We start from the raw sequence: 22218 nt of genomic DNA, 5'->3' as shown, positions 1-22218 counted from the left end.
TTATTCTTTTCTCTGAAGGGGACTCTGAATATGTATGCTGTTTTATTGTTTATCAGGTATTAATGTTGTTTCTTATTATGCTTGTTAATTTTGGCAGGTCTTTCTCCTCTACAAAGAAGCTTTGTTGCCAAGATTTACTCTGAAAATGACCTACAGTACTGACTGCAGATCTCTGCAAATGTAGAAGCTGATAAATCATATCTTCTTCCCTCCCCTGAATTTCCTATTTCCTCTGGAATTTATACTTCTAAACTTTTTAAAAGTTAGACATCTGTTGATGACATTTGGATTACAACTGTGAGCATACCTATGCAAAGAGACAAGCTACCTGAGTACTTTTGAGGTATGTATGCCTGCTATGACTTAGAGCACACGGAAGGGGAAGGCCATCTTATTAGGGCAAAGAGAGCTCTAGGTGTACTTATTGTAGATTTAGGCTGATGTGCACCGTTTTGCATGGTTTTAGCAGCAGAATATATATGTACACAGTGAAGCTGTAGGAGAACCAGAATATCCAGCTGGCATTGTATGGAGGGCGACCTTGGTTGAACTTGCTGTGGGAGTACTCAGAAGATTGTGTTGAGAAAAGCTGTATCCACTGCTCACCCATTCATTTCCTAAATACCACCACGGTCTGCAGAAATGTTCTTCTTTGAAGTGTGTGACAGACGTGCAGTAGTCATTGAAATGCACCTGGGAGGCCATGGTGGTTGCTCTATTTGCTTAGATAGAAAACTCACTTGAAGTTAAGAGTACTTGCCTTGAATTTGGAAGCATTTGGTATGAAGGTTAGGAAAGAAGGATATTTTGCTTGCCTTCTTGTGCACATGTGCTGGCACAGTGGTGTCTGCTCTCAGAAAAGAGCAGCAGTCTTGTTAGACAATATGCCTGTGATATACAAGAGTAGCAGAGCTGGATGGGATTTGCGGATGCGATTTGCCTTGTTGCTGTGCAGGTTTGTCCCACCCAGGTAACAAGAAATGGACAGCCTTGGCTGTTTCCACATGTAACCAGCATGCACAGTTTTATTTTCCTGGAAAGTATATGTGTGTGTGTGTGTGTGTATATATATATATATATATATATATATATATAAAGTAACCAGCATGCACAGTTTTATTCTCATGGAGGCTTTTAGCTGTCTATATGTATTCTAAACCTGGAATGAGGAAGATGGCTAACAGCCTCTGTATAGGCTTAGAGGAGGCTGGTGAGCACTGATAACATCTTTTACTTCTGTAAACTACTTGGACATGTTATCCCTTCTGTGATGTAGATGCCGGTGTTCCAGAGCAGTGGCGGTCTTGTCAGTTAATGGTGGGTTACGGGTGAAAGGCAGCCAAATACACACTCCTGTGGCTTCCAGAAGAGACAGTCATTAGTGGGTTTAGTTTAAAAAGAAAAATTAATTGTGCTGAAAGTAGCTACCTGACTGAATCATTCATCATGCCACATTGCCATATAGGATGTATTTAGCAGACAACACACACACTTTTGTTGATAAGCTCCCGTGATTCAGGCTGAGATGATACTGGAGGGACACAAAAGTGACTTACCTTCCTGTCTGACTTAAAACAGCATGATGGTGTTCTTGTAACAGGAAGGCAGAATGGGCCATGATGCAGTGCAGGTGTGAACTGTGATGGGCAGCAAAGTGCAGTATTTGGGAAGGGTAGCCCTTACATGTGCTGAAGGAACTCCTCCATCATTCACCTGCAAGCAGAGCTGCGGCCAGGGATTGGCCTCTTGGTGAGATTCTCTGAGTCGGCAGAAGTTGGTGCAGTACACTTTAAATGTGCTTCTCAGTCTGCCTGGGCAGTGTTATTTGGCTGTGGCAGTGTGCAAAACTAGCATTGGGCAGAAAGAGGACCATTGTTTCCTGTAAGCTGCTTTCATGGAAGCTGTAGGAGCACACCAGGAGTGGGTTGCTGAGCTGTCCATTGCCACCTTAGTGGTGCTTTATGCAGTGTACCAGGGATGTGGATTCTGTAACCTAACTTGGTGCATTTTTTTCAATTGTATATAAGTAAGTTGTGATCTCTGTAATCCTATCAATCAATGGTGCACATTTCCCAAAAAAGCTTCCATTCTGTGAAAATAGAACAATTCCTGCAGTGTCTCTGAATACCTGTAAGAATACATAGATTGCATGTCTCTATTCTGCTTAGGAATGTATATTCCTAAGCAGAATATTATTTCCCTAACTGTAAGATAATGTTGAACTACCTTTGTAATACATTAAGTTTCATGAAAAACATAAGTGCCATTTAATTATTCAAACTCATAACTAAAAGTGAATTATTAAAATGTTGGGTGACAAAGAGATTGAGTATAAGGTAAAGTTTTCTTTTGATGTAAAGAAGTGGTCTGAAAGGTGTACATTAGAGAATGTTGCGTTAAAACTGTTCTACGGGGTGTCTATAAAGTTCAAAGAACATTAAAGGACACTACAATGTTGACATGAATGGTACTGCTGTTGATTCAGCTGGTGGGATGGGTTATGACAGGAAGTTTGCAGATACCTACTTATAGTTTCTTCAGGAATAAATTTGGCGAATTTCAGTATATTTTGGATTTGTGTGACCTGCTGATGTGCTTAACAAATCCCATAGTGGCCTTCATTACTGAAGCTGTTAACTATTATTTTCCTGGAAGCCAGTTGCCATGGTGATTACCTGAGGGCAAATAAATGTGTTTTTCATGGTTCCCAGTTATACTAGTTTTGAGCAAAAGGACAATGGCTTTTTCTGGGATCACCGGAAGTGCTGTACCCATAGCACTCCGTGTTTGTAAATCACTGCCTGCTGAACAAGCTTCTCATGCTTTAGTCACAGTCATAAGGGCTAGTGTCACTTGTCTGTGAGGAGCAGCAAGTGTCCTTGCTGTGATCCTGAGGTTGGATAGCAGTTAAAATGGGAGAAATTAACACAGAGTGACTTTGGGTCAGAATCTGACTTTGGGTCAGACTGAACTTAGCCCATTCAGGCCAGTGATGGCTGACTGACTAGTAAGGCAAAAGTCTGTGGTGAAAGGCAGTCCCTCCAAGGTGCATGGGGCTGTGATCCTTCCCTGTGCTGGCTTTCAGCTGGGGTAGCCTCTAGCTGAGGCTTGAGGAATAGGCAGACAGGAACCTTGCGAGGTTCAATAAAGGGAAGGAGGAAGCTCTGCACCTGGGGGGGACCCACCCTGTGTAGCTGTTGTTCTATAACCACCCATGTACCTATACTGGGGGCCTGACCAACTGCAAGGCTGCTCTGCAGCTAGCAAATGGGGTGTTCTGGCAGAAACCCAAGTTGCACAACGGCTCTGTAAGGAGCCATTAACTTGGGTCTTGGTTTTGACTCTTGAGTATAAGCCTGCACCTTCTCAGTGGTAGCTGAAATTCAGCCTTATTTCAAATAAGACTGCTCTCTTGTGTTGCTTTGGATAAAGATTTGTGGATTTTTTTTTTATGTGGACTCTACCATGAATGTGGGAGGGAACATTCTGATTTTGGCTGAGGTTTTAAATGCATGACTACTTGTTTCCCATTAGCAACAAAGTAAAGCCCAATTGCTTTATACCAAATTACTGCCTCTGTGCAGCTGGATGCGGGCGTGGATATTGAAGAGCAGTTTATTTGTGAGTGGCTGCTTTGCTGTGCTGTGTTTGTGCAGTTTGTGTCTGTGTCTCTAAAATGCATGATAAGAGCTAATAGAAGAAAAGGATCCTAGATATGCATCAGTGTTTTTATTACAGAAATCCAAAAAATGAGCAAAGTGGGGAATTCACAAGTCTGTGTGGTAGCAGTTGATGGATGCTGCTCTGAGGGGATAGAGAGTTGTGGCTGTGCTGGGCTGGTTCCTTGGCACCTGAAAAGAGGCCTGGCACCATGTCTTTGTGCTGCAGGGCAGGTGCCGTGACGCTGCTCACACCGTGTCCGTGAGACACACGGGCCAGGCTGGTGCTGTTCCTACCTGTTAGGGTACATAGGAATGAAGTTATATTGTTCCTTGTCTCAAACTCTGCTTGAGCCTACGTGGGACTGGGAGAAGTAGCTGTAATGAGTCAAGTCAAAAACACCTTATTCATGTCTCCTGTTTCTGTTGACAGCTGATAGCAGGTTTTTAACACTGAGAACAGGTAAGAAGGTGTGGGTGGGGGTAGTCTTTTACTGATTGGTTCTCCCAGCCTCCTGCAAGTGCTAACTTGAAGGACATCAAGCAGTGTTTGATGGGCAATCTGACTATCTTGTTTGTAGTCCTGCAGTGAGGAATGTACTAATGCTTGATTAGAAAAGGCCACATAAACTGGCCCCAGATTTAGACCACTACTATTATACTAATACAATTTTTAAGAGTTGCACTTAAGTAAAAGCTCCCTAGACTAGCAGTCTTGAAGAAGGATCGGGGCGGGGGGGAGAGTTTTCTTCTGAAGAGCAGGATGAAGCTGTCAGTGGTTGAGCAGCAATAACGATCAGAGCATTAGCCATGGCTGTTGCCTTCTGGTCGAAATTTCTGTCTTGCCAGATTTTGTGTCATGTTTTAAACAATACTGGTAGAAAGAGCTGGTTTTGAGTCATCAGGGGGAGTATTTTACCACTCTGTGTGAGGTTAGTTCTACTTTATTCTTTCACGAGTCATTGTAAATATGATACTTTCCAAAATTCAGGGCTAAAAGCACATGTTAAAATCACACATAGTGTGGGGTGTGGGTTGGTGGTAGATGATGTCTTTCTTTACAAGCCTGCTAATTTAACTTGTTTTAACCTCCTTACAACTGCAAGCCTGGAATAAACCTTTATTTTAGAACTAGAGATCTTGCCGGCTTCTCTGCTGGCATTATCACAGGTAATTCTGCTAGGAGTTAAAATCAGAGGCCATCTCTTCTTTTGTTTGTATTACTAGCATGCTTAGAAGTCCCTCTTTAATGCCAGAAATAGGTGTAGTGTGACCTTTTGTCTTCCCTTGGAAGTGGAATGAAAATACCGGTCTTTCCACTTTATGGTTCTCTTGTTCCTGACATTTGAGTCAGCTTTGACACACAGAAAGTGGCAGTGTCTCTTGGCAGACAGGCAATGAGGAGATAAGAGCAGCTTTGATCTCCCCTTCCTCTCCTGAAAAGATCCTGCTGAAATTCTTGCCATGGCCTAGTACTGTTGCATTTTTCCAGAGACTGAAGACTCAGATCCAGATAATGCAGATGTTAATAGGAGAAGTTGATAGTAGGAGTGCAACTGACCACTAAAATATTTGAGATGCTTCAAGAAATTAAATTCATTATTTTCTTTGTGAAAGACACATTGTTTTAAATATCTGCTTAACACTTCAGTCTTTTCCTTTAGGGGAGGGAGTTTCTCTGTTTGCAAAATGCAGTATTTGAACTGTGAAAGTGAAATCACTCGTATTCTGATGAGTCCTTGCTGAAGCTCATCAAGTTCCTGTTTCTGCAGCTGTTGTGGCCATAGCATCAGATCAGAGGTTTTTGGTAACACCATTTGGGAGTAATTGTGTAGCCTGTCTACTTCCTCTCTTTAACCTTATTCCAAAGTTGTTATAACGGCATCTATGGTCAGATTTGTTCCTCAGTCCTGTCTTCTTTCAAATAAGAGTTTTTGTTGTGGGTTTTTTTTTTTGTGTTTTTTTTGTTTGTTTGTTTGTTTTTGTTTTGCATTGGTTCATATCACAGCCCTGGAAATATCTGTGCCTACAAAAGCTAAAATTAGATGTCATGCTGTGGTTCTGAAAATGAGTCCCAGGGGACAAAAGAGGCTGGAAATTCCTTAAATTGCTACTTCTCTTGTACTTCTTGTGTTGTGAAAGGACAGATTCAGATCCCTGCTTGGACTGTGGCTGGAGATGTCCCTTCAGTGTTCTTCAGTGAAGCCCTGAGTTCAGAGCATGCGTTTGACTGGTTAGTAGAACACATAAATATGGGTGCAACATTTTTCCCTTTTGCAAGAAGCAGAGGTGTTTTAGAGGAAATGCTGCTTTTGAAGCTAAGTCAATTTGGTTTTGAGGAAGAATGGGTGAGGATGTCAGTTTTCTGAAACAGGCCACTAAATTAAGTGGAAGTGTCAACTGTCAGCCCTCCTGTGGCAGACCACACAGTTTTGAATTGCACATTTCCTCTTGAGCCTAGTAAAGCAGGCTGTCTTTATAAAATTCTTCATTCAGTTTGTTTTTCTGCTAAAATCCCTGCAGACCACACATTTAGTGTTGTCTCCTAAATTTTAAGTATGTTCACAAAAAATGTCAAGAAAAAGTATATATGTAATTGTCAACGTCAACTAATCAGAATACTCTAGTTAAATCTTTCTTGAACATTCATTTAGCTTTCTTGAGGCACTGTTTTTATAGAATGTGATGGAAAATAGCCTATATGTAGCCTTTTCCAGAAAGAATGTTTTTAAATCGTTTGAGTAGGTTCCAGCCACACTGTTCATAAATGAATCTGAAGGTAGCAACAGCAGAAATCACATAAGTATAACATTAACCTTTCAAGAGCAAATTTTAAGTTTGGTTTTCTGCTGTAAAAATGTCACATAACCTTTAGGCATCTTCTTGATCTTTCTATGTGGGGGGAGGTTCCCCTGAAAACTAGGAAAATATTAGTAATTCAACATAAACTAGGAGCATTCGAAGGGTGAATTCATGGACTGCTCACGTGTTATGGTAATATAAACCTAGAAATACTTTATGTAGCTAAGAAATTCATCAAGGATGAATTTCTGCTAAGCTGTGGAACCAGCAGCATTGCCCCACAGTCAGACTCCATGGCACACCAGCTCTGATGCAGCAGTGCAGTTGGGAAAGGCTTCTGATAAAGAGGCAGGTCACCAGCTATAGAAATGCAGCTGAAACATTTTGCTTTGGTTTTCACATGAGATTTTAACATATCACAAACACAGAATTATTATGTATTTGTACCTCTGCGTGGTTAGTAATTTTGGAGAACTCTTGATCTTTACTTCATAGCTTTGATTCAAACAGCTTAACCACTGAGTACTGAATGTTCAGAGAGGGGTAGGAAAGATGTCAGTGGCAACTGGTTGTACTGCAAAGCAGCAGAACCATTTCTGAAAACCAGTCACTCAACTTTAGGCCATTTTGAGTTATTATTACTCAAATAAACATGGAAAATTGCCTCATAATTGATGTTGTCTATGGTCCTTAGATGTGAACATCTAAATATGCAGAAGAGCCAGCAGTCTTTATTCTACATTGAGAGCAATGATCAAGCAATACTTCCTTATAGGGATGGCATCAGTAATGTAGAGGTTGCCCACAGGTGGTATTGAAGGTACTTGATTCTGATGTAGGTGTACTCGGGAAGATGTTTCGAGAAAGGGATCTGTCACTCACTAAGATAGTGTTTGGTATATGCTCTGTGAGTGACAATAAGTGAAGTTTTCTCTTATATACAGAATTAATATTTGAGCTTTCAGGAACATAAACTCTGTACATTAGTTCTGCTGGTCAGCAGTATTAAATATAAAGTTATAGGAAGGAACTGTTTCAACAGGATATGGATCTGAGATGAGGCTGATGTTGAAAGATCACCTTCTGGTATGTCTGAGCATGCTGCTCTTGCACATGTGAACCATTAATGGATGCAGTAATAGAAATGGTGAACTCTTTTTGGTGTGCCAAAGCATAAAATCTTCTGCTGATGAAACCTTTGAAGTTGCCGTTTGTTAATGTGTATGGGAAGGCACGGGAAAAAGTGACTCTCTCTCCCTCCCCACCCCTGCTTCAGAGAGGAGGACAATAGGCGATCTGCTCTTACTCCTTGTTCCTTGTAACATGCTCACTCTAACAAACAAGTGCCTGGACTGTGTAGAGCTATTTTAGGCTTGTGAGGATTTTAGGAGAAACATTTAATGTTTTGTCTGGGATCAGGCATAATGCCGTTTTTGTCCCTGAATATCTTAAAAAATCATGTAATTCATAAAGCACCACTGCCAGCCTTTTCCTTTAACAGTGCTCTCAGCCATACTCCCTTTCTGGTCTTGGCCTGGGGAGGGTCTTTGTATATCTATATATCATGTTTCTGGTTTTTCTTTCGGACTTCAGTAGAATTAAAAAAAATATTTTCTTGGGTGAATTTTGGAGGAGGGGGATGATGAAGAATTATGTATATAAAACTGTAGCTATATTTTCCATTAAAAATATTGTTTTCTGTTTTCTTCCTGTATTCTGCCATTTACCCAAGGTATTTGTATTTAATTATTTCTGGTGTGTCATCTTCTTCCATTCTGACCCAAATTTTCCGCTCAGACTTTTTCAAAATTGTTCTGTTGTAATAGTTAAATATATACATTTCTCTAGATATTGGGTAGTCATGTTACTATCCCGTTTTCTTGAGTCAAATTACTTAGTCTGTTACTGGTGTCTTCCTCTTAAATGTTTTCCAGATGACAGCCCTCTTAAATTTCACACTCATTCTGATTTCTCATGAGTTCTTTTTTCTGATAGGATTAGCTGTTGATACACCCAAAGCTTTCTCTCCTTATTTGCTCTGCTGAGCAATGATGCTTTAAAAATATCTTAATCCTCCTTTGGATATAAATCACTTGCTAGGGTTCCCAATTCTTGTAATAGGTGGTTTTCCAGTGTGTGACTGTTGCTTCTTTAGTCTTTCATTCTAAACTGTTTGCCTGGATACAGACTCCATTTTGGGATGAGTTTCTGAAAATAATCTGGGATTTCTCAAACTAAGCTGGTCTTTTTCTTAGTAAAAATTGCTTCTATTCTGAAACAAATGAAAAATGCTTTTCTTTTGCCAAAAAGGATGAGTGGGAAGCATCTCCTTCCTAAGGTCCCTGCTAACTGTGATGACAAGTCTATAGTGAATTGTTAAATTGACCTGTTTATGAAATAAAAGGAATCTGAGGATTATATAGGTAATTATACTTCAGTGCTATTATTAAGGGTTCATGGTGTTCATATATGGTGTAAGTAAAAGGTATTTGAAATACTCTATGAGAAGGTGGAATTTTTCCTGTTTCCTTTCTTTGAAAATAATTTTTCTTCCCCATTTCTGCAGTCCTGTACTGTTTGCTTCTGTAAACAGTAGTTCAAGTACTGTAACAAGTACTTCAGCTGCAGATAAGTTGTCTCTGACCTGGTTTTCAATGGTAGCTTCAGAGTGCACTTTGTTTACAAAGAACTGTGATTTTGAAGGGTGTTCATTCAACTGATTAATTTAAAGTAAACTTTCACTTGAATAGAGTCTAAAATCTGAGGGGCGGAAGTATTTTCAAACTGATACTTGTCAAATTTTTTGAAATGTTCATGTTACAGCATATTTGATAAAAGTGAAAGAATGAGAAGAATTGTCAAAAAACATTAAACATTAAAGCCAAGATGATGTCTATGCTTTGTAAGTGCCTGGAAGGGAAGGAATTTTGATTAGCCCTGTGCAATAGTTTCTCAAAGTTCAGAAGAAAATGGAGCTTTTGACAGAAAATGGGAGTTTTGGTGGTGTGCCAGTGAGGGCTGTGATTCACATGAGGGACACTACAGGTAGTTTTGGTGCTAATGCCTCTCAGTGCCCCCCGTGGGCACTCTGGGACACAGACTCTGAACCATGGCAGCTGTGAAACAATTTGAGCCAAAAGCAGCTACTGATCTGCAGGTCCTGTAGTGCTGTAGGTCATATCTCTGAAGACCTTGCTGACAAAAGCTCTTAAAGTTACTATAAATAAAAAAGTAACATTAAAACTTTAAAAAAAAGTAGACAAATAGAGTGACTGAAGTTCTCTTAGTGACACCTCATGTGACCAGTACTTCACACATTATATTAGTTCTCCACTCATGCTAGTATACAAGTAGAATTTCTTCTATATGAAGATCTTCTTCAAAAATGTGTTCATTCATTTTTTCCAAGATCCTAATATTTGCTATCATCACTTTTTTCATAATCTAGCATCCCTCTTCAGTGGATCAGAGTAACCCTTTCTTCCTCTCATTCTGTCTTGGAGGTGGGAATCTGATGTGGAATAAATGCCCCTGTTGTGCAGAGTTCTTGTGGTGTTCATGTGAAGAGTAGTGTGCTCCCTGTTTTCAAGAACTGGTTGAGTTAATGATCATCTTTGGAAAATCTGGGTGATCTAGCTGTGCTTCAGAATAGTCCTTGAGACTGGCTAGAGAAGTGTGGTCACCATGTCTGGTCTCAGCTGTCTTCTTGTCATCTCCTAGCAAGCATCTGGCCTTTGGATTGTTTGCAGCAATGTGCAGTCAGGAGCTGTGGCGGGACAGCAGCTGCCTGTTCACTGAGCTGGGGTGGGTGCAAGTGTGTCCAAGTGCCCACAGCTTTTACCTCCTGTGAGGTGAGCACCAGGTAAACCAGAGCCAGCTGTTTGACCTGTGCTGGGAGCATTGAGAATGACTAAATAGGAGAGGAAAATAACATCTGTATATGGTGCAGGTTAGAACCCTGGCATCTTCTTCTGCTTTCAGCCTGTGGTGGTGGCCATAAACCCCAACAGAAAATGCTCCTTCACAAGAACTTCTTGATTAACTCTATATGATTCAGTTTTAACTTCAGTCATATTTGTATCTCTTCAGTTATTTGAAAGAGTTTAAAATAGGACAGCTTCCAGGGGCACTTGCATTTCAGTGAAAAAAATTTACTAAAAAAAATTGAAAAGTTGGAATCGTGCTTGCTCTTTGTTGTTTATGTATATCTTTTCTCCCATTTTCAGTATTGCATCTCATACTAAATTTCTTTTGCAGTTTTGTTCAGTGGAGGGACTGCTGTGGGTCAACCATGCTAAAGGGCAAATGATGGAGGTAAGTACAAGTTTACCCTTTCATTGTTATCTAATCTTGGTTTTGCCAGCTTTTCCTTTTGAACTGTTTTGTTTCCCAGGGCTCCTGGGAAATAATTGCAGAAATGAAGGACTGTATTAGAATGTTCTGGGATGTAATAATGGTATAACATCTGCTCAGTTGGCTGTATATGGAATTGTGAATTTTGTTTCTGATATAGTATATTCTTGTACAAATAAGAAATGTATGTTTTTGAACTTTATGCTGTAAAGTATTGTTTCCTCCCACTAACAGAATATAAAGGTGGTTGTAAGTAGAGAAAACAAGAGTGAACTCAAAAGTTGAATCCTAATGCAAATAAGTATGCTAATTAATTTTGAAGATTCACAATTCTTCACACTTAGAGTATTTTTTTCCCCAGAAGTAGATACTAGAACAAATAAATAAATAGTTGTAAGGTTCTTCATACCAGATGTGTAATTTGCAAAGCTCATTTCAGGCTCACAACAGACTCATCCTATGGAAACAGAAATAGGAGATGATTACAAAGCTCCCATTAGGAGCCTCTGAGAGGCCATATAATTCCAGAAATCTGTCCCAGAATACACACGGTGGCTGTGCCTTGTTTGTGAGCTCACTTTGGGCTGGTTTGTTTCAGGTTGTTTTGTAAACTGCCATAGGGTTAATTTAAGCAGGGTAATTTTTTCTAGCAGATTACGCATGGAATTCCAGTTAGATTCAAGTGGTGTTCTTTAAGAACAGCAGCATTGCCAGTGATAATGTGGATAGAGAGCATGCAGGAGATCAGAGAGATCCTGATTGGAGAGTTTACCAATCATCTTAGATAAGAACTGCAGTTCTTCAGTGAGTCCTGACTGAAAATAAACATTGAGTGAATTAGCTAAAATGAAAAAGGCAGTTATGGGTCAGCTGTCAGGTTTGTGTTTTATACACCAAATAGTTTTGGGACTCTTGCTTTTTTACATGGTGAGTTTTGTTCACTGAACCATTTGGTCTGTTGGTTAAAAAGGAGCATCTAGTTTTGCGATTTTTTTTTTGTCCCAAAACATAAATTGAGTGGAGACCTGTAGTCTAACTTTCTGCAAAACCTGTTACCTGAGGGGGAGGAGGGGGGAAGTTTAAGCAAAGAGGAAGCCCAAAATTCAAACCATACTACTAGACAGAAAGGCACTTTAATTCATTTAAGAAAGTGTTAAGTATGTAGGTATGTTGTTGGCACATCTTTTTTCTTCTCTCACATAATTGCTGCATGAATGTGGGTAAATATATTTTTCTTGGATGTAGTTTATTCCTTTGCATTTAATGAGTTACTGATTAAACTGGCCAGTATATTTACACTCAATGCTTATAGCATCTTCAAAGCACTGAGATAAAATCCTGCATGGTTCCACTGTTCTGCTTTCTGTAAGTATTGAGATTCTTCTTGTCTCCAGCTAATAGCAGTGACACTTGAAAAAAAGAGAGAGGCAACTCTCCTGATATTTTTGGATGACAATTTGGAAAGCATTTTGGAATATCTGTTTAACTCATTGTGTTAGGCTTCAGATGCACAAAATCAAGAGCACTCCAATTGTAAACTCAGTGCATTATGTTTCTGCAGCTGCTCTAGCATAGAAATGAACACTCTCAAATCCCAAATATGCTGAGTTTCAAATAATTATTTTCTAAAGCACGAACTGTGTTTTGCCAAGATTGAGGTAGACCTCTGTGAGCTGGTTTCTGTATTTATAGAAGCCTAATCAAAGTTTTCTCTTGTAGAAAACAGTGTTCAGCTTCTGAGCATGTGATCTCATGGTGCTGATGTAAAACCCTTTCAGTTACTGTATCCTTCCTTCCTTCCTTCCTCCCTTCCTTCCCCATATTTTTGCTGACCTTCTCCCATAGTCGTTGCTGTACAAGTGCTGAGCTGCATTGTGGTATAATCCAGTCCTGTCTGAGCCCAGGGAATGACTTGGGTTGAGCTCTCTAAGAACAGCTGTGCAGTTCCTGTGCCAGAGGCTGAACTGCACATACCTGGTGCTGAACCCTGCAAATTTTGTTGCTTAATCTACTTTTCAAAAGGCATTCTTGTTTCCTTTGAGAGCTGTGGACAAGAATATGCCAGTTGAAAGCATTTCACTTGCCTGTTCTTGCTTGAAGATAAATTTTCACATCTAGTTTCCAGTGCCATCAGTGAATGCTGGCTGTAATAAGCCTTTTCTCACTATGTGAAAATGAGTAACTCATTTGGAAATGTTCTGGTTTTTTGCATGTATTAAAATACTATTAAGTTAGGGTCTTTGTCAAAGAGCAAAATTTATTGTGCCTGAGTGACTAACATGCTCTTCAGAAGTTTAACCTCATGTTAGATGTTATTATGTGCTTGTTCTTAGTAAACAAAACCAGACTGGTTTCTTCTTGCTTCTCCCTATTTTGAACAGCTTTTTTACCTTTCTTGCTTTCCTACACCCTCTGTGCTGGACTTCTCCCCCAGGCAATGAATGACTTGTCTCACACAACCTTTGGCTTCTGAGTACAGCCTAGATGCAACTACTGTGGAGGAACGCTCCAAGGACTGATACATTTTATTTTGTTAGTGGCATGTTTTGCGCATTGGATTTTTAACCCACACTTGCTGCATGGATGTATAATAATGACTACTCTTTTGTTTAACATTAGATAAGCATGAGATCACCGTGGCACAGCTGCATGTATAGTCACTCTTGAAGCAATTACACACCTAATTGGCTGGCAATCTTGGCATTTTCAAAATAAACACAAGCCTTTTAAAGAAAGGGGACGTATTTATGTATGAATAGTCAAATAAACTTTTTGGGTGTCATCAATGGAGCCATCTGGCACTGAACAGTTGTCTGATGACCCTGATCCTGGAGGCAAATCCCAAGATCAAGAGACCAAAAAACAACATGAATCAGAGCAAAAATTATCCAAAATAACGCATAATGCTTTGGAGAACATTAATGTCATTGGTCAAGGCTTGAAGCACCTGTTCCAGCATCAGCGCAGGAGGTCGTCTGTTTCTCCGCATGATGTCCAGCAAGCTCAGGCTGAGCTGGAGCCTGACCTGGATTTGGAAAGCCAAAGCGTCTGTGCTGAAATTGATGGTGTCTCCACCCACCCCACAGCTCTGAACCGGGTGCTTCAGCAGATCAGAGTGCCACCCAAAATGAAGAGAGGGACCAGCCTGCACAGCAGGTGGGGCAAGGGAGATGCCCCGAAAGGAAGCCCGCAGATCAACAGAAGGTCTACTCAAGATATTCAGTCGGGTCGGCCCAGATCATCATCCACTACAGATGCTCCCACAAACTTGTCTGTGATGGAGATTGCTTCTTCTATCTATGTAGGTGGAGAAGAGGCCACAGCAGCAGCAGTAAGTTACTCAGATTTACCTTTGATCTTTATCATCTCCTTGTATGTTTTCTTAAGCCCTTTGAAATCTTGTTTTGAAAAGCAGGTTTCTTTCAGCAAATTCAAATGGTGCTGTGTTCAAAAGCTTCTTGTGGTGAAGCAAAGAGCTTAAAAGATGCAAGCATTAGTCATTTTCTCACATGGCAGGTGGCTGATTTTATATGTATTTGATCAGTGAAATGAGAGTTACTTTTCAAACATATTAGATTGCTTGGATGGTGCACCTCAGTCAAACAAGGAGTGATGGGCTGAGCAGCAGCCAGAGTAGTCCTTCTTAGCAACTGTTAGCTAGTTGCTGCAAAAAAACCTTCCATTTACCTAGATGGCTTTTTAAATTCCTCTCTCATTTTCTTTGGTATTTTATAAAAGCAAAGCATTTCAGTTTAAGTGGATGGTGCTGTTGATCTTTTAGGCTGTGAGAGTCTCTGGGAACATGGACTGTGGCCTGCGCTACTGTCCAGCCCCATACTGCTGGGTTGCCTATATGTGGTTTAGATCAGCCTGGCTGCTCTGCTGATGAGGGATCACTGCTGTCTCCTTCAGTTTGTCAGTTTTTCCTATGTGGGAAAAGCATTCACTGAAATGACAGTCTCTGTTTTGTGACACATTCTTGCAGAGTTGTGCCTATCAGTTTATTGAGGATATCAAAAAGCAAGCAGCGTTTGTCTTACCATTTCTCCCCTTTCCCAGATCAGTTTTAGCTTGTTCAGGACACTGGTTCAGAGAGTCCTCTGAAAAACAGCCCTTAATAACAAAGGGGTCTATGGAGACTGGATATACTTTGTTTCCTCTTGCAAGGAGCATTGAAGGAGTCTGCCTGGAGCTGTATCTGAGGCATTTGCTTCTTGCTGACTGTTACAACAACAGAGATAGTAATAAAGTAGTTGTAGAAAGCATGCGCTCTCCTGGGCTGGCTAATTTTGCAGTTATTCAAGTCACTGAGAGTTGTGAGAAAGAGACCTCATAATAGCTTTATTTGTGAATTGCCTCTCTCTTCATTGTGAGTGAGCTCATGATCTTTGTTTCAGGATCATTTTAGGGAAAATTGTTAGTTTTTTGAGTTTGTACCCAAATCCAGCAACAGAAGTTTATAAAGCAAGGTCTGGTTTGTTGATTTAAAGCTCTAGTCCCTTTAGTTCATGTATGAGCAGGGAGATTGAACAGGCCTAAGCATATTAGGTAAATAATGTAGGAATATGGGGAAAGGCCTTTTGTCCCAACTGTGCAGCTTGTCTGATGAAATGTTTGCCCTTTGGAAACCTTTGCATGTTTCCAAAGTGGAATGTGGGTAGGACAGTCCACTGGAGTGTAAGAAGGAAATCCTTTTTGGTTTGTTTTATCTTTGCTTTCCTTTATAGTTTGTGTTTTTGTGTATGTTTTAAAATAAGCATATTGTATTAGTTGAGTAATACATATACATAGTTTATAAATAAGCATACACATATTGGGAGTCAAACATTTTATACTGATTGAGTGTGCAAAGTTTGGAAACTACTGGGATCACTTGGCAGGAGTGACAGGAAAAATGAAGACAGTTAATCTGATAGCATTCTGCTACAGCATCTTGCAGGTGTGAGAACAAGTTTAGAAGTCACTTATTGGCATATAAAGGCCTGTGATGAGGTGAAGCAGCCACTTTACCCTGCAGCTGCCGTTCCTCTGGAGCAGTGTGCGGTACGGAAGAGTGGCTGGGGATGGGGTCCTGGCCTCGTCAGGCAGTCATCCCACTGGGGAACCATCCTGGGTGCTGCTGGCTGTGCCCTCAGGAGCCTGCGGGAGAGGGGCTGCACGGGCTTTCTCCCTTCCATGTTGGACAGAGGAGAGAGTGGGGCTGGAGTCTGAAAGAAGAAAACAAAAGGAGGGAGGAAAGGCCACCTTTGGGGACTAAACCATCAGAGACCTCTGTGACCAGTTGACCATTGGTAGAGCTTAGTGAATATCTAGCTGCTTTGTAATACTTGCACCACCTTGTGACAGACAATAACAATGTATACAGTAGGTCTAAAGTGACACGGCCAAGGAAATGCTACTAAGGAGAATGAGACATAAAATGAGAGGGAGATGCGAGTGTCAATCCTTTGTACTGAGATCACATTGCATGTGCCTATTTTCTGTTGCTACCTTTTGTCTTTTAGAAGATAGTCTGTAGGAGAGGGAAGAAAGATGGGCAGGAGAGTTGGACTCTTTCTTTTCCTGGAAAATTTTGGCAGGTCTGGGTGGTGTACCTCATTTTTCTCTCCTGAGAGAAGGTAACAGCACTATCTCACAGTGTGGCACAAGGATTGGAAGAGTTATTCAGTCGTTTAGTGCCACCTTGCAGAAATGGGGATCTCTATCCCCTTATGCCTGCAAGAGCCAGAAAGGTCAAGACTGCTGCAATATTGCTATTTGCTATGCAATCTGCATAATGTTGGGAGCTGTAAAAATCACATGAACTATGCTTGACTTAATTTGCACAGGAAACACAAAGTAAAAACTGGAAAATAAAAATGTTGGTTTTTTTTCACAGAGAACAATAGGATGTTGTCTGATAGACCATGAAAAGCACTGCCGTATTAACATACAATCTTGCTGTTATTTCAGTCTGAGATGTACTGTCTTGGCTATGGCATGTGTCTGTACATACTAGGTTTGAAGTATGTTGATGCCACTCGAAGTTGCAAATTAATGGGAGGCAGCTTCCCAGTTAAATGCAGATGATTGTACAGCTTTAAATATACAGCAGCCTTTACTGAATTTTCAGTATAGAGATACAATGCATTTGTAAATCAGCTCTGTGTAAATTTTAAATCACTGATATGATTATTAGCAGAGCTTCTTTGTTTGTGAAATCCGTAAAGCATAAAGCAGTCATTTGGTAAATCACCCTTATAACAGATGTCAGTGCTGTTTTCATTGGAGAAGCCAGCTTAGCATTCAGGCTGCCACACCACTGGAATTTATGACTATAAACTAATGTTGCAAAAACTAACTCTTCATTCAACAATTTGTATTGGAAAATTATTTACAACACACTTCAAATGAGAATCAGTAAAGAGCCAGGAAAAACCTGCAATCATTAGAGCAAACTTAAAGTTTGATGTAAATTCAAAGTTTAAACACTGTCTTTAAGTTATGAGGTATCTGAAGTTGTTTCACGCAGTGTTACTTTAACCCTAAATTCTCCTATTTTATTTAAACTCACTGAGACTAAATTACATAATGAAAATTAAGAAATAGAAATAATTTGTTTGAAGTGTCTGGCAGATAACACTCATTCATCAGGGTTGAGAGTCCTCCAGACCCCCAGGTTCTACCAAGCCTGTGTGGATTGTCTCTGCATCTAACTTTCACTTAACTTTTTTGTTGTTTTGTGCTCACTTTCTCAACACTTTGCCTATTTGTCTCCTTCAGCTTTTTGTGATGTTATCTTTTAAATAAAATTCTGATATTTTCTTTTTAATAAGGGCACACCAATTTCACTTCCGTGGTTTTGGTGTTTTCTGCTGACAGTGATGCTACAGTGACTCACCTTCCCTCAGCAGGGAGTATTTCCTTCAAAATTATTTAAGAATTTCATAAATCCAGTTATAATTAGAAAAATGTCACTGAGCTACAGCATTAATCCATCTGTTGTGAACATATGGGCTACACAAGCTACAAGGAACAGAGTAGCAACTCATAGAATGGAAAAGGTGTGATTTAATTATGACAAGCACTACGTAACACAGGATTTGTAGTCAAGCAGTATAACTCTGTTTTCTGATTCCTGTCTTCTGTCATTGTTTGCTTTGCTGGTACCTCCCTCTGTCATGACACAGCTTGTTCCTGTTGGTGTTGTATGTGTGCCAGTGGTTCTGGGGCTTCTCTGCTCTGTCAGGTAACAGGTGTTGAACTGCACAGGGCTGTACAAGGCCCATGCCTTGATGTCACCTGTGTTACTGTGCTGGCACTGCTTTTATGGCAGGAATTCCTGCTCTGCTTTCCTTTCTTTCATTATTTTTCTCCCAGTATTCAGACCTATGACAGTTAGGAAGAGTAATGAACATTTTGTTTGCTTCACATGCTCTGTACCTGCTCATTAGGGCATTGACGTGGGAGGCGATGGTCTCAGGCACTGCACATCTTTGTGTGCCATGCGCCCTTACTGCTTTTAAGATTTGACTGTGACTGCAGAAGATTTTGCTATGAGTTGATGAAGGAAGTCAGGGTACTTGGATTGCTGAGAAATTAACCTTCAGTTATATTTTATCAGAGGCTTATTTTATCATAGCATTATTCTATATGCTTTTGTGGGCTGCTGTGAAATTGTCAGTGCTTCTTCTTGGGACAGCAGGAGTGTTACCTGTTGCAGAATTGTTTTGTCAGTCATAAATGAGCAGGAGCCCACATGCTTCAGTCTTGCTTGCTACTGAAGCTTAAAATCCTGATAAACACATCCGGGCTGTTTCCATATCTTCCATGTTTTGGGGAGTCAAAACATGAGCTCAAAGTTCAAAACTGAGCTTCATCCTTCTCTGCAAGTATGCACAGTGATTTGAGTTTATGCTTGACACTGCCTACATGAATGCTGTGTTGAGCTTGTGGGCAAAGGATACACACACACACACACACACACACACTCTGTATATGAGAAGAGCCAAGAATTTTAGTATAACTGAAATCTGAAGGGTCTCATAGTTATTAGTCCAGATCTAATTTTTTACAGAAGTAAAAGTATTATTTGTGTTAAAATGTTATACACACACTTCTTATTTTATAATCCCTTCCTTCAGTTTGCACTCACCCTTCCAGTGGTCCTCAGGTCCTACAGTTCTGGCCAGGGTAGAGGTGTTATTGCCTCAAGTTGTCAACAGCTACTGTCTGTCATTGGGAGGTTACTTGGTTGCTCAATTTTAAGGCTAAAAATGTAACCTTCTCTAGGGAGTGCTTCTTTTTCCTCTCAATCAACTTCATTTGTGAACTTGTTGAGAATTTTCTTAGGAGGACATGCCATCTTTTAAATATGTGAGTTTCTGGCGATCCTTAACTGTGAAGGGCTTTGATATAGCCCAAATCTGGAAGAGTTCATGGTAAGGTTAGATGAGGCTTGGAGCAACATGGTCTAGTGGAAGGTGTCCCCTGCCCACGGCAGCGGGGTGGAACGAGGTGGTCAGTGGAATGCCACGGCAGTGGGTGGCATGAGGAAGCGCTGGGCCGAGGTGCGGCGCTCGGCCCGCAGGGGGCGCTGCGGCGCCGCGCCGGGGGCAGCTCGCGCAGAACGCCAGCGCTGCCTCCTGCGGGAGCCCGGACCTGCTGCGTGCCGAGACCTGGGGCTCACTGGCACGAATCCGGAGCACTGAGGCGCGTTTCAGTGTTTTATTTTGAAATACATATAAAATAAGTTGAAAGGCTTGATCCTGAGAACGTGTAGGTTTCAAATTTTAATGTTTCAAACCTTCTGCAATAAGAAAATGTCTCTCCTGTTCGTTATCTCGAAAGGCTCCCTCTGTAAGAGGTTATCGGGAAGATGCCTTCCTGTTCATATACATGTGTCAAGTATTGTTGTAACATTCATACATACTTATTTATTCTAGCTTTATATGATGCTAAAAGATAATTTAAAAAAAACCGCTAAAAACTGTGAATTAGATATATAAGTAAAAATGTGTAGAAGATCTCCACGAGAGGGATATTAAAACAAATAATTCTCTTCTTTACTGAGCATTTTTAAAAATAATATTATTTACAAGATATTTTGTATCAAATATTCTAATTGTGTGTTCTTTCTTAGGAAAGTATATCAGGCAGAGGCACTAGTTTATTATGTCAAATTCATTTTAAATTTGAAAATAAAATTTGGTGCTTTTTACTCAAATATTTCTTTTTCTCCATCATGTTCCTGAATAAAACCAGAAAAATTCCCCAATTAAGCTATTGCATAGGAATTAATTGCTGTAGGAAGGTAATATTAGGGAAAAAAAGTGACAATAGCCCAGCAACAGGGAACTAATGCATGTGTTCAGAGCAAGAGCCATTAATTAACTGTGAAGATCATAAGCATCAGTTTAGAAATGCTGAATGTGAGGCCTTGGCTGCAGAGACAAAAGAGAATGTTGCTGCCATCAATTTTGCTAATCTGGCAGTCCCATCTCAGTCTGATGTGGATTATATCCCAGCCAAGCTGGCTCCATTCCTTATCTGTATCTCTGTGACCCAGACTCTGAGCCACAGGAACCTGTTGGGGAAGGGAGAGCTGAGTGTCTGTGGAGGAAATGAGGCACCCAGGAAATGTGTCCCAGGTGCAGGACAGTGGGTCGTCCTCAGGACCTTGGGCACCAAGCCCAGCGGGTGAGAGGCTGGTTACCCAGAGCCATTGATATCTGCTGTCAGGCAGCAGGGAAGCAGGGAGGTTTGGGTGCAGCAGATAAGGTGGCCAGCTGGCTGTTCAGGCTCCAGTGTTTTACTCCAGTGCTGCGGTGGATTCCCATGCTGCATCACTGACTGACTGCACGTGTGTGCACTCTCACACTCTCTTGCACTCCCACGCCATCTCACTCACTCTTACACTCACACTCTTATTCTCATCTCACACACACTTGCCCTGTTGGTCTCTGCAGCAGTAGGCATGTGAGCTTTCCCTGGCACACACCTGTTCCAGGTGGTGATATGGATTTTCTGCAGTAGGAATTGAATGGTGTGCGTGAGGCTTCTGAATATAGCCAAACTGCAGAACAAGAAGTACTGACCCAGTTCAGGGAGGTGGAGGATGCAGCTGTGAGATGCAGAATCCCCTGAGCATCTGGTGTCCCCTCTGCCAGTAGAAGGAGGTGCTTCTAGTGCCCCAGTCTCTTTAGTTTTCTGTGCTGTCAGCTCTCCGTGGTCATCACAAAACAGGCCTGGTAACTGTGTAATGTACTTTCTGTACATTTCAGAAAAAGGAGAGCATTTTGAAAATGACTCCTAAGTTCTGTCAGGGAATGCTTTCCCTGTACAGAACATATCTGCCTTCAATACCCCTGACTGGGCAGAATGCTGCTGAATGCTGCTCTCATTTCACAGCTGCAATTTCAGTGCTGAAGAATGTATCTATTGATGTTACTTTTGAATGACAGTTATACAATAAACACCTCTGTTTAATCTTCTTATCATTTTCCCTTCAAGTCTATTTAAAGAATCACACTGACTGTTCTCATAACCTTCCAAGGCCCAACTGCAAATCTATCTCTAGTGTCCAGATCACCTGATGACCTTAAAAGTAGGCTAGAAACATTTTCCTTAACAAGGCAAATATTCTGGCCTAAGACACTTCATTTTTCTACAAGACTATGCAATCATGTATGGCAGTAATCTGTACTTACCTAGTACCTGCTATTGGAAGGGATTTTGTATAGAGTCAATGCACAGCTGACTCCCAACAGCCAGGTATACACCATAACCATACATACCGTCCTATCTGGAGCCCCAGATTTGTCATAGCTGGAGCATGCAATGAGATCCCTTTTAACCACTGTGCCAGTACTTGGCACCCACTGAAGCTAAGGTCTGAGGAGAGTGCTAGTGAGCAGCACAGTCCGGGATAATCCAGCACTGATACTGAGTCAAGACTCATCAGGGACATGCTCTGGCATGGGAGCTGTTCCTTATCCAGTAGTTTTGCTGACAGTTACTGAGAAGCTATTTTTCTGTGTAGGTAAGGCCATGTAATGGAGTGATCAAGCCATGGCAATTTCAGTGTAGTGCAAAAAGGAAGGCAATTACAAAATAAGTTGTAAATAAAATCCTAAGAAGTCCAAAACTAAAATGCTGGGACAGGACTACTTCAGAAATAGACTTGTTTCTAGAGATTTTGAGCTCCTCGTTGTGTTTGGGGTTTTCTGTTTACCTCCTTCGTGTATGAACATCAGGCAGCTGCTCGAGCCCGTGCGTTGAGAGCCGGCCCCCTCTGCACAGCTGAGCTGGCACTGTGCGTGGCCTGGCTGCTGGACTGCTGCAGCCCCTCGGAGCATTGCTGCAAAGCAAGGTTAGAGCCCTGCAATCCCCTGTTCTGCAAGATTGTACTGTGTCCCTCACTCAC

The 22218-nt window shown here is 41.0% G+C and overlaps 1 protein-coding gene across 6 annotated transcripts in view; it reads left to right on the top strand.

Moving 5' to 3' along the window:
• The window catches only part of TMCC1 (transmembrane and coiled-coil domain family 1), a 63641-nt gene that overhangs the window by 3386 nt on the left and 38037 nt on the right, over positions 1-22218 (top strand). Inside the window, exons 2-4 of one of the 6 annotated variants that reach the window (XM_021542556.2) lie at positions 98-343; positions 10719-10775; positions 13901-14145. In XM_021542556.2, the coding sequence (XP_021398231.1) occupies positions 13942-14145 (204 nt within the window). In that variant the 5' untranslated portion in view covers positions 98-343; positions 10719-10775; positions 13901-13941. Of the gene's footprint in view, positions 1-97; positions 344-7255; positions 7282-10718; positions 10776-13195; positions 14146-22218 lie in introns of those variants that run through there. The other 5 variants (XM_021542550.2, XM_021542551.2, XM_021542549.2 and 2 more) reach the window with 5 other exon arrangements.

The sequence above is a fragment of the Lonchura striata genome, chromosome 12 (genome assembly GCF_046129695.1).
Source record: "Lonchura striata isolate bLonStr1 chromosome 12, bLonStr1.mat, whole genome shotgun sequence".
Lineage (NCBI taxonomy): Eukaryota > Metazoa > Chordata > Aves > Passeriformes > Estrildidae > Lonchura > Lonchura striata.
The sequence above is the reverse complement of the archived record's forward strand: the minus strand, read 5'-3'. Positions and strand labels throughout refer to the sequence as shown.